This window comes from Phoenix dactylifera, unplaced genomic scaffold (assembly GCF_009389715.1).
Source record: "Phoenix dactylifera cultivar Barhee BC4 unplaced genomic scaffold, palm_55x_up_171113_PBpolish2nd_filt_p 000243F, whole genome shotgun sequence".
Lineage (NCBI taxonomy): Eukaryota > Viridiplantae > Streptophyta > Magnoliopsida > Arecales > Arecaceae > Phoenix > Phoenix dactylifera.
This window is the reverse complement of record NW_024067740.1, coordinates 475,458-487,929: the sequence shown is the minus strand read 5'-3', so window position 1 is coordinate 487,929 and position 12,472 is coordinate 475,458. Positions and strand designations below refer to the sequence as shown.

General features: G+C 41.4%; 1 protein-coding gene across 1 annotated transcript; it reads left to right on the top strand.

Annotated features, from left to right (window-relative positions):
- Positions 1–25: 25 nt before the first annotated feature.
- On the top strand, positions 26–11,825 carry LOC103720901 (squamosa promoter-binding-like protein 12). The gene is made up of 4 exons (XM_008810867.4): positions 26–2,103; positions 2,554–2,690; positions 6,542–6,805; positions 10,874–11,825. The coding sequence occupies exons 1-4, from the start codon at positions 1,436–1,438 to the stop codon at positions 11,203–11,205; spliced, it is 1,401 nt and encodes a 466-aa protein (XP_008809089.1). The 5' UTR covers positions 26–1,435; the 3' UTR covers positions 11,206–11,825.
- Positions 11,826–12,472: the final 647 nt, after the last annotated feature.

The window sequence follows — 12,472 nt, the reverse complement described above, 5'->3', positions numbered from 1 at the left end:
GTCGCTCGGTGCCATTCGTCGTCCTCGTCGTCGTCGTCTTCTTCTTCCCGTGTTCGATATTCCCCTGTCGGCCGGTAATATAAGTCAGTCGCCAATCGCCTCGGGTCCATCCATTTCGCTTCTCCTCCTCCTACTGTTTGTCTTATCTCCCCTTTCTCTTTCTCTCACTTTCGGAGTCGGTTTCTTTCTCTTTCTCTCAATTCTAAATTCTAAAGGTTAGAATTGAAATGGGGCGCCTGCCTTCCACGTGTGGAAGGGAATAAGGGTGGTTGGGGAATGGGGGCTTCCCTTCGCTTTCCTCGCGCTCCCTCTGCTCCTCCAGCGCACCCGTCTTCAAGCCGAGCCAGGAACGCAGACCCAAGCACAAAAGAAACAAAAATAAGGAAGGATACGAGAGAGAGATTTGGAGCGAGCGGCGCCGCGCAGCAGCAAAGATTCACTCCTGCGATTGTTGGGAAGCAAGTTTCTCGGAGCTTTGCTTTCTTTTTTTGGTAATAATTAACAGAAATGGATGGTAATAGAGAAATAACAAGGCGATGAATGATTTGTGGAGTGGGGGCGGTTAGAAAATTTGAAAGCTCTACTCTTAAATTCCTTGTCCCTGTCTATTTTCCATCGTATTCCTGTCGGGAACGAAAAGATTAAAAAAAAAAAAAAAAAAAAAAAAAACAACAAGAAGAGAGAAACTCAACATATAGCTGCAGCTTAACGTGAGAACACAAAAGAAAAGAAAAGAAGAAGAAGAAATTGAAGTTGTGAGCGTTGAGGAGCACGAAGCATCGCTCTGGGACATCGTGGTGTGGGCTCGCTCATTCGCTTTGCTCTGATTGCAGGCAGAGGCGTCGGACGGCGTTAAGCCGTGCTGGTGGGATGGGCCTCGGCATCCGGAGATCCATGGCCGGATGAATCTCCTCTCTCTCGCTGTTTCAAGCCTCGACCATAACGGAAAAAGTCGAAGAAAGGGACGCCTTTGCGATCAAGGATCTCGGCGGCATTGATCCATGGATTAGTGAAGCAAGTCGATGCAGACAAGGGCCGGTTTTCTTTTTTTCCCACCTCAGGGCTCGTCGCGCGGGCCATTTTTGTTCGATGGCGAAGTTTGCCATCATCCTCCGTACTAGCTTCGTTGGCATAATTCCGGGAGGTAAATAAGATCCGGTTTCCATCAGTTTCTCTCCTCACCGTACCACACACCGATCGATCGATTTGCTTACCTCCTGTTGCCCTCGGCATCACGCTATCTGCGGGTCGGCAGGGTTGGTAGAAGTCATCCTGTGTACTCGAATTTTTTCTAGGGTTCGAAGTTTCTTGTTTTCGCTCGATCTGTCGACCGATGGTGCCCGGATTTATTTGCATAGTTTATGCTTAGGTATCCAGTGCCAAACAAGCAGAGTTCAGGAGTACATGAAATCTTTCTCCAAGGACTTCTCTTGGAATGGACTGGAATGCCAAGGCTACCTTGCAGTGGGATTGGGAACATTTGACGATATTCGGTGGGAAAGAAAGCAAGCTCTCTGGACCTGCACAGCAACATGAGTGGAAGGTTGAAGGTGCGGGAGGAATCGGCGATGCAACTTTGTATTCATCTAGCAGGGGTGCGTGCTCTGGCTCGGAATTGGGCAATGACTCGTCCAGGAGTTCCATCTCGGCCTCCATGTGTTCTTCGTCAAAGGCAGCGATTAAAGTGCCAGAGTTTAACTTCGAGCCAGTTGAAGGGTTTCCTAAGAATCTAAGCAAGAGCAAAGAATTAGCCAGGGGGGAAGACACGGGAACTTCTCCTGTAGCCATGGCTAAAGTTGGTCCTGGAGAACCACCAATAGGTCTGAAGCTTGGCAAGAGGACCTACTTTGAAGATATCTACGCAGGGAATAGCATCAAGAATCCATCTGCTTCTTCTGTGATGCCATCAACTGGCTCGGTTAAGAGGACAAGGGTGTCTCATCAGAGCATTCGGACTACCTATTGCCAGGTCGAAGGTTGTAACATTGATCTCACTGCAGCTAAAGATTATCATCGCAAGCACAGAGTCTGTGAAAGCCATTCTAGATCACCCAAGGTTCTTCTTGCTGGTCAGGAGTGCCGGTTCTGTCAACAGTGTAGCAGGTAAAACTCTTTCAATTATTATTTAGCATTCAGATTTAACCTATCGCAATGCTGATCGATTTGTAGTTAGGGATTCTTATCTTCTTAGCAAGACTTTCGCTGGTTAATGGTATTTGTTCTTCACTTTTCACTGCAAGCGATGTCATAAATCTCAGTTGTAGCAGCTCTGAGCTGCGAGACAGGACCATTTTGTTGCCTGTAATTGGTACCATGATAATAAAGAATTTGAAGCCACAAGCAGTAACCGAGGATGTACCTTTTAAAACGAATAAATGATGAAGGATTCATTAGCCAGATTTCACATTTTTGTGATAAGGCTTCATGGTCGTCTGCATGGTTAATATTACACATTCTTCTTGAATTTATAACTTTTCATAATCCAGACTTCGAGCAAGTATGTCTTTTTATTCCATAATATGTATGAATTTATATTTTTCTTCTGTGTTTAAGGTTCCATGACTTGTCCGAGTTTGATCAGAAAAAACGAAGCTGCCGCAGACGTTTATCTGATCATAATGCACGTCGACGCAAGCCACAGCCAAAAATTATCTCATTTAATTCTTCAAGGCTTTCTTCATCATTTTATGGTATTCTTCAACCATCATTTCCCTTTTAAGATGACTTGTTTTAGGGTATCTAATTTTGGAATATGATATGCTTCATCCTCTTTTTCACATCTTTCCTCATAGACAAGGCATGAATCAAGCAGTAACTAATGGTTTTAATGGTAGATATTCCATTGCTCCTAAAAGTAGATGTATCATTTTCTCATCTAACTGAAACTCTGAAGTCATGCTCCAGATAAAGTAAATATTACAGCAAGTAAAGCTCTTCATAGAACTGTTCCATTGCCGAACCTTCCACACATGTAGATAAATCTTGTCCGCATGGCACATCGACCCCATCTTTCTTCCATTTGTTTATGGTCCCCACGTGGAATGCTGGTTGGCCCTGCATAGGGGGCAGGAAGGTGGTAGTTCACTCAGTGGTTAGATGAGGTTAATCTACATGTGCATGGTCATAAAGAATACTTCATCTGAATTTGAATGTTCTATTTTTTGAAGTTTGCTAAAGAAACAATTTAACTTTTATTTGAATTATGCAGTGTGCCATAATATGATTCAAGATAGATAATGCTATTATGTGGATTATTGTCAGTTTTAGCAGAGTTTTCTTTCCTAGTTTACTACCACAAATTGGTCAGGAATGATCAGAGATTAGAAGTTTTTATTCATGACTTGATGAATCCATTTCTCACTTAGGAGTGCCGAAAATCTGGCCATTAATCTAATATGCTTGACTTTCCCTCCTCATTTTATGAATTGTTTCATAAAAGCCTTTTCCTACAGTAGTAAGTGATCGATGTCAGTTTCCTGCCGTCCCCTCTTATCCTTATCTAATCTGGTGTTGTTTGATGTTCACATTACGTGTGGGTAGTTAGGTGGGATCATTTATATGTTTACTGTACAAGGTTGCCTCTGGGGATTGGAGAGATCGTGGAAGCACTTTCTGGAAACACTAGTAGAGAAGGTTGCCTTGATATATTTGTGGAGGTAGGGAGAACTTATCTTTATAAAAAGAAACATTGTCCTTGTCAAATGAATGCCTGCGAGCCTGTCAATATGGTCTGCAGACTCTACTGATACTTTGATACTATGTTGAGGTGGCTGCAAATTGTAAAAACTAGGTTCTTTTGGAAATGGACAGAGGGAATTAGGGATCTTTTCCAATGAGTTGGAAGATAGTTGTTGGGCTTAGAGGGAAGGTTGTTTGGATCAAGATGCTTAAGGTGAACCTCATGTTTCATGCTATCTGGCCTGGGGATTAAGGGCTATCTAGTGGTTTTGAGAGGACTGCAAGAAGAAAGCTAATGGAGCTTAGATCAGTTGGGTTGGGATGCCACCTCATTTATATTTAAAAAAAAAAAAAAAACAGGAGTAAGCATCTTATTTATTATGCTCTCTTCTGTATGTTGATGGGTATTGTAGGTACAAGTTTTGGTGGTTTGAGCTTATACCTGATATATCCTTTTTTTCTAGGGAGGCCTGGGATGAACAGTGTAAAATGTACACTTGAAAAGACATAAGTCCCAACCTGTTTGACACCTCTAATCAGAGTAGTGACAGTGCAGTTTAAGATTGACACTCCAGGTTTCTCATGTGGAACAAGTTAAGATATCAGGGAAATTTGTGCCATGTTTCTGTTCCTCTCAATTTATGTTATTTTACCTTTCTGCTATCTCCTTTTAGGAGGCAGTCATGCAGAGATGTTTCAAAGATGGGGTCTCTTTGGTTTGGTATCCCTTTTTATAATAAAAGTTTTCAAATATCATGAATTTAATGAGCATTGAACTCATCAGAGCACACCACAGATCCATAGAGACAGTCAATGGGGAGTTTTGAATGAAATCCTAAATAACACTTTGACTGACCTTAGAAAGTTTCTAGAAATAAACATATTTGCACAGCTTATTTTTTAGGGTCAGATTATGGGAGGTATGATCATATGAGTTGATACATGATAAAGATGAGATCATTCTGAACCTACATAATGTAGATTCATCATATGGATGTGGGAAAGAATAGTGTCCCCACTCCCCTCTGTTAGGTCAGATAACTCATTCAGCATATTCTTCTCGAGTGAAATACTGATGCTATCATAATTTTAGGTGGGTATGCTTCTTCTTTTTTTTCTTCTAGGTTTTATCAGAGATTTAGTATATTTGGGAAGAGCTGCTATAGGGTTTATTTGACATAAAATGGACCTTATTTCATGTGGAAAATGGATACCAGGGTAGGCCATTTGTATAGAAGAAAATGATATTTTGCCCCAAGAGCCTCGCTAACTGGTTTTCTATCTGGTGAAAACATTTTCAAAGGCTGACTTATTTCCTGAATGATGACCCAGACATACTAGAGTATTCTAGGATGAACATTTCAATAAAAGAGGATGAGTAGGAGCTCTACACATCAGATGAAAATGTGAAGAAAGATGTTGGCCAGTTAATGGCATTGCAAAGAGGAGGTTCTGTTTGGTAGAGTTCTGGTGCCTGAATTACTGGAAATTGTTGTGTTATTTCTTTGTTTTTGTGACTTACATTAGATTTGATCTTGAGCATTCATCCCATAGATCAACCACTTGCCCTTCGAACATCCAGAACTAAATTTTGTTCATATTTGCTGACAGTTGATCTGAACATCCAGTAATAACTATTACCTATAGAGTCTTATATTTAGTAATATCTATTGTTTATAGAGTATAAGAAAAAAATGTATTGCACTATCACATATGCAGTATAGAGTATTAGAAAAAATGTATAATATAATTACATATGCAGTCTTATACAATATATTTGTCTGCAATTTAGTGAGATGTGGGGCAAACAAATTAATTGTTTTGTTTGGCACTAATAATCCAGATCTGTTAACCAAAAATTTACTTTCTGTTTTCCTTGTTTTGGTGGCTATTTATCTTTTCATCCCTGCCTTATCTGGAAAATAAAGTATAGGTGTGTATAAAGCAGGAACAAGTACGTATAAAATTGTTCATAAAATATGCCTAATTATGTACATAATAATGCATAATTATATGCCAGGGTGCAACATAAAGAAGAGACATGACCAATGAGTAATTGTTAAATTAATTCAGTACAAGGGCTAGGAAATTTTGTTGATCCCGAGTTCCTAAATCCCGAGTTCTTGATCTTTGCCAAATCAATGCATTTTTCTTTTAACATAAGTTCACCGTGTGGCCATAAATTAGCTTTTCCACAAACATTGATATGCTTAGCAATTTTACTTGAATGCTATAAAGTGATTTTCCCCCTCGCTCAAGAGGTTTCAGTATACCTGCTTCAAATCATCTGCCTGAAAGTTTATTGGTTCTATACAACTGTTCGGTGATGGTTGCTACAAGTAAAACCAAATATAACATTTTGAGTTAGGCTTTTTGGTTTTGCTTAATTGAGCTGATGCCAGATTGATAGATCAAGCCATCTAAATCCATTGTTACTATTGTCGACAAATTAGCTTATTTAAACTCTGAAATAAGTATGAAGGTAGCTGTAGCTTAGCACAACATCAGATTATTGGATTTCAGAAGCCAGCCACCTGCATTGGGAAGCAAGCATTGCCAATTGCTAACACAGAAGTGGTTTGTCCGTGGCATCACCTGGTCACTTGTGCAATTCAGCAATAACTCTGAGCACGTGTTGTTTCAAACCTGTTTCCATTTTAATTTAGCCTGTCACAATTGACATCTCAGAAATTATCACTGGTTTCTGCTTGCTCGCCAATATTATTATTTGCTATGCAATCTTAGTTATTTGCTGAGGTATATTTTGTAAAGGATCCTAATAGATATGTTTGTGTTTGTTTGGGTGGCTGTTCTGTCACTTGCTAGTTTGTGACTGTTGAAATTGTTGCCATGGCGTCTGCAGATGATAGACAACAGATGAATCTTCTTTTGAGTCAAGTTCCCTTTGATCACACGCAGTCCATCACAAGCTCCATATGGGAAGACTCAGTTGGATTCGCATGTACACAAATAAAAGAGTCTCAACTGAAGTCAACGAAAGCTGGAGGCATTGACAGACAGCTGCATCTTCCTGGCAGTGAGCTGTTGAATAATATTTCCACTCTTCATCATGACTTAGATAAGCTCTTTCCTTTCAAGGGCACCACTGCCGAGGTCCTCAGTCAAGGTAACGCTTTGATACACTTCTCTCAGCTATGGAGGATAAGTAAATCCCTTCCTAAAAGCTTAAAGATCGATGCAATAGCTTCCCAGCATTCTGAGCTGACAATACTATACCTTCTAAATATCCCTTTATGCATTTCAAAAATAATGTTGTTTTTACGCTATATAGTTAACTAAGTATGTCGACGTCTCTAATAGAGTTCTGAATGGCCATGTATTGGCAGATATAAAACAGCAACCTAGGGCTTGTATAATGTTTTTTTCCTCCAACACCCTAATTACCAACAGAATCCATCATCAGTTGAGAACATGAGTGAAGGATACATCATATTGCCAGTTAGTATCATCTCAAATATCCTAAAGGATGAATTTCCATGATGGTGTTGTGGGCTTCCACCTCTAATCCAAGAAAGTACCAAAATACTCTCTAGCGAATATTCAACTATTGAAGTGCTCTAACCTGCCTTTTGAGGTCTTCCTGAGATGGCTCTGTACTCCTCCAGCATTCTTTCAGCATGAGCAGTGTAATAGGAAGAAGGACAGTTGTTATCTACCTGGTTTAATAGGATTAGTGTTTGATAAATGGCTGTGAGTCAGTGTGATTTAGGAGGGAATTATAAGCTTTGAATGATCATGCTTTTAGCTGGTTGGAGATCACACTTTCTTTTCATCTTTAGGGATGCAAAGGCTTAGAAGCAGAAAAGACAGAGGTTTAATTTGGAGGGTGAAAATATGAGGCTTGAATTCCTTGGATATGTAGAATCCTTTCCTCACTCAGTTCTCTTTACGAGCTGGCTGTCTAGATACTACCAAGAGGCTTTGCTACTATGCTCTGTCAAGTTGAAAAATCTATTACAGAAAAGAGCTAAAGACTTTTGGAGTCCTAGCATAAAGTCCTCCCTAGGCATGTTACCTGCTACTCTGTCAGAGATTCACTTACCTCAAATTTGATCAGCTTTATGTAGCTTTATGTGGATCTCGTTCAGCACCATGGTCTATCTTATTTATCTCTGACTCCAATACTACAAATGTTGATCAGGTGATGACTTGTTAGTATTCATGTTGGTCATATGCAATTCCCCACCATAGCTTTCGGACCTCTGAATCTCTATCTTTTTGCTCATTTATGTTTTTTAGCACATGTACTAATGTTGACGGTTTGGTTATCCTGTTGATTTGCATTCCACTGCATGCTTCTATGTCTTCTGAATTCCCATATAACCTATAAGAGCAATATGGAAGAGCATTAAGCAAGATATTGTTACCAAAGCTTGACCCTGAGTTCCATACAGGGTGTCACGTTGCCATGGAGGTTAGGCAGCATTATCACCTTTGATTGACTTCTGAAATGCATTTCATACTCTCAGTCCTCGTAGGTCGAAATTGTGCTTAGATGAAGCGCATCAAGATCATCGCTATTTTGCTCCTCTTACCTACCACTTAAGCACTCATGTGATCTGCTACTAGCTCCCATATCCTTTTCACAAAGACAGACTGCCCTGTATTTGGAAAAAATCCTTTGCAAAACTTTAGGTCCAGGATGTAACAGTCAAGACCTGGAGCTCCATACTGACTGTATATAATTGTTATATCCAACCACATTTTTGTGAGTGCTATGTATGACAAATACAGTCCTGTAGCCCATGGGTGGATTTTTTTTCTAGAGGGACCTGTACCGAAATAAGAGAAGTTTGAAAATGAAAGATGTAAGTTTTATTTTATTATTAAATAATTTTTCTTCTTATTTTTATTTGTTGAGAAGGACAGAAAGGAGATGAAATTCCATATTTAACTTTAGTTGTCAAATTTGTTAATGTATTTTTTTAAATTTTGGAGCTAGAGGGACTACGCACTATGGTTCAAGAGTATAAAAAATTCAAGAGCGCCCCCTAGCATTTTTCTTTTTTTACACAAAATCAAAACCAATGATTAAAATTAGTTTACTGAAGCATAGAACATAAGACTTAAGTAGGGCATAAACGAGCTGCACATGAGCGAGCTAAGGTCGACTCAGGTTCAGCGTGAGCCTCTGATGACCAGCTCGAGCTTGTATGATCTAGGAAGGCCAAACTCAAGCTTGGCCCATTTTCTTGTCAAACTAGCTTGACCTGGTTGGATTGAGCTTGTAAGAGATTAAGAAGAAAAGCACTGATTCCAGAATAAAAACCTAGGATAGCACAGGCATGGGTGGAGGATTAAGAAAATAGAGGATTAAAAATATAAAGTTCAACAAGTTTGATCGTGATCATTGGCAAGCTTCATCACTACCACCATTGTCAGAGAAGAACAAGAAGGATAGGAGGGCAACTCAGGAGTTTAAACGTGAATATTGGGGATAGGGGCTGAGGAGGAGTTAGGTTTTTTTTTTTTTGGTACATCGGCGATTCACACACAACGGGTGTGAGTGTAGCCCATAAAGTCAGAAAAAAAGCAGAAAATGCAAAAGAGATGGTACAGAGTTGTGTCTTTCTCAGATAACACCTCCGAAGTGATGAGCCGCATAAGAAGCCACCCAATCTATAGCACTGTTGGCCTCTCTGTACACAGTAGAAGCCCGAAAGGCAATGCATTCACCCAAAAGATGGCGGATGTCGTAGAGCAACTGCATCTCCTTGACAGACCGTCTGGGATTCTGAATCTCCTGGATCACTGTGGCAGCATCCCTCTCAAGAATAATGCGGACCGCCCTCCCAAGCGGCTCTGACCTCGGCCTCGGCAACTGTCTAGTCGAAGATGCATCGGCCCCTGGCTGCTACTAATCTAGCTTGCTAATTTCTGATGACAAACCCGGCGCCACAACATCCACCTGCCGTGACACTGCTGTCGAAGTTCACCTTGAGGAAATCAGGGGGTGGGGGCTCCTAGGAGATGAGCATAATTCTGGACGCTACATGAGCGGAGTGAGAGCTCCAGATTTTTCTAGCCAACCTAAGGGACGCCGACGCAGTGATGTCAAGGACCTCCGCCGCATGAAGTAGGGCCTTATCCATCACCACTCTTGGATGTACACCTCTATCCTCAAAGATTCGGATGTTTCTATCTAGCCAGCAGTGATAAGGTAGATAAGCCGCCCTGATCCCTTGCTCCAGCTGGTCGGGCCTTCGAGAGGACTCTGCCATGAAGGTCAGAAAATTCTCAATCGACGCCCACCCTCTGTACAAATCAGAAAAGGTCAAAGCATACTCCCAAATCTGAGCAGCCCGCTGGCAACCGAACAAGACATGAAATATAGACTCCTCCGCCTCCTGACAGGCCCCACAAGCTGGGGTGATGCTCACCCCCCCTCCGAGGCAGCATAGACGTAAGAGACTAGGAGAGAAGAATTGCACAAGAGGGGGATGAGAGGAGAGACTAGGAGAACAATGAGGATATGTTGCTGCCATTGTTAGTCCAAAGAGGGCTGCCTAGGGTGGCGTCCCACATTGGTTACCAAGATGTGAGCTGAGAAAAATTATAGGGATTTGAAATAGGACAGGAACTACCAATTCCTAATCTTCTGGATTGTTTTATTTCTCCAAAATTACATTTAGATTCTCTCCTCCGGACATAGTAATTCAAAACGATATTGTAGGAGGCAATGCAGGTATAAAAAGAACAGCAAGCTAGAAGGGGGTTTTACCCAGGACTGTGAGGAGCTCTCCCCACCTCACCAGACCCTTCATTGCACTGAAACATTGCTTCATTAAGTGATCCATCAAAGCATTTATTTATTCCAACACTTGCTCCAAAAGTTAAATTTCAATTTTTGTAAATATATTCCATGTGGTGTGATGACGTTGTTTGCTATGTTAATAGTCATAACTATTTGATACTCATTCCTACTTTTAATATCATGACCTCCAGATGTAATGTAACAAGTTTACTCCATATAAAGCAAAAGAATAGTGTTAAACACCTGCTTGGATAGGAATATGCGATTTTAGAATGAATTGAATTAGCACCATTAAAAGTCTGTTGAAACCATAATGTCATGTATTCATGATTGTTTCGATAATGCTTTCAGAGGAATGTTTTAGGTACTTTTTTTCTTTAAGGAGGTTCGAATTCAATTTAATGTTTCTATCCAATGCAGGTCTGGGGGCATCTGTCGTTGCTTCCAGCTTGGATGGAGCACCGGATCTTCGGCGTGCTCTCTCTCTTCTGTCAACTGATTCTTTGTGTTCGGCCGAAGCAGGGCCAATTTCTCACACTCGATATGTGAGCGTAAACAACACTACTGCAGCTCGTCCTGCAATGCATGCGGTAGACACGTCCCCGGGATTTTGGGAGGTTGTGCAGCCTGTCGCTCAACATACACAGGTGCTGCCATTTGACCTGCAGAGCGATGGTGGTCGGTTTCAGGAGATTCAGCTGCTAAAAACACCTTATGAGGCCACCCTCTTTGATTCCAGTCAGATGCATTGATAATCTCCAGTCAGAGGGCCATTCTATTGCGTCCAAAGCATGAGGTTGCTTTTCTACTTCTGCTATGAGCTTCCATGCGACCCTCTCATCACGAGCATAAATTTAGCAGCAATTCTGGAAATAAGGAGTTGATACAAAACTTTCGTTAATATGATAAATATTGGTGCGAGATGATATGGCAGCCATGATAAATATAGTTGCGAGATGACATGGCTGCCCTTATAATCGTGACTAGTTTGTTCAGTCTCAGGTATCTGGCAAACTTCTAGTGAAGGATGCTGCAGCTGCAACTACCTGCGGTTATCAGCTGGAGAAATAAAAGTGCGACTCCTCAAGGCAGTGGTTTGTTGTTATTATTACTGTTCATTTCCTTCATGGATGCTGAAAGGCGGTTCTTTGGAGGACTTTGTGGAGCTTTATTGATGTTGTTGTGTTTAGGCCTTGAACTTCTTTTACCCTTGGACAAATTGTATCTTGGAACCCCAAGTATGTCCTTCTCATATCCTTGGCATAAAAATTTGGGCGCACATCATCGAGAGCACTGCATATAGTCATTATTAGCAGTTGGCGGCCCATCATCTGTTTCCTCATTCTGAATCGAGTTTGTCATTTGACCTTGCCATGCAGAAGTAGTTTCAACTTGCATGCTTCTGAAAATTTTGTGCATCGCGTGCCGAGTGTGATTGTAATCGACCGTTATGCTGCTGTTGTTTTTTTTCTTTTCTTGTTTTTTTTTTTTTCGGGAAACTCGGGCGCGCATGGAATCCTCGGTAATTCGTCTCGACATTTTTAAGGTTGCTGCTGGGGTATATTTTTGCGATCATCTATCCAGTTTAGATTACCTGGAACCGTTCGAGGTTATGGTGGCGACACGCCTTATCGCCCGCCCGTGCAAAGCACCTGTAAGAGGGGCAGGGACGTGCGTGGCCGCTCACCTCACCGCCCGTGCATTCAACAAATCTCTCCCTTCCTGCTACACGTACGAATCATTATTCATTGAGACCCGATCGATTTATCTTGCCCCCTATTTGTCCATTAGAAGCCGTGTATGAACCATCGCTCGTGTCAGGAGCTCACATAACCATTCGGGTTGCGGATTATCTCGATGTCATTTTAAACATTTTTCACTGTGATTTGGGCACGTCGCAGCTTTGCAGACTTCAGCCACTGGCCCCGTCTTGCAGCCTCTTCATCAAATTCTCCCAGCCCCAGCAACTTCCCAATAGCGACTTTCAACGTTCCGCAAATGAATAGACCGGCTTGAATT

Excerpts from the sequence above, each read along its gene's own strand:
- LOC103720901 (XM_008810867.4), top strand. The coding sequence starts at position 1,436 with ATGGACTGGAATGCCAAGGCTACCTTGCAGTGGGATTGGGAACATTTG. Across the intron at positions 2,691-6,541 it reads GCTTTCTTCATCATTTTATG|ATGATAGACAACAGATGAAT; the intron begins GTATTCTTCAAC and ends TGGCGTCTGCAG. Across the intron at positions 6,806-10,873 it reads TGCCGAGGTCCTCAGTCAAG|GTCTGGGGGCATCTGTCGTT; the intron begins GTAACGCTTTGA and ends TATCCAATGCAG.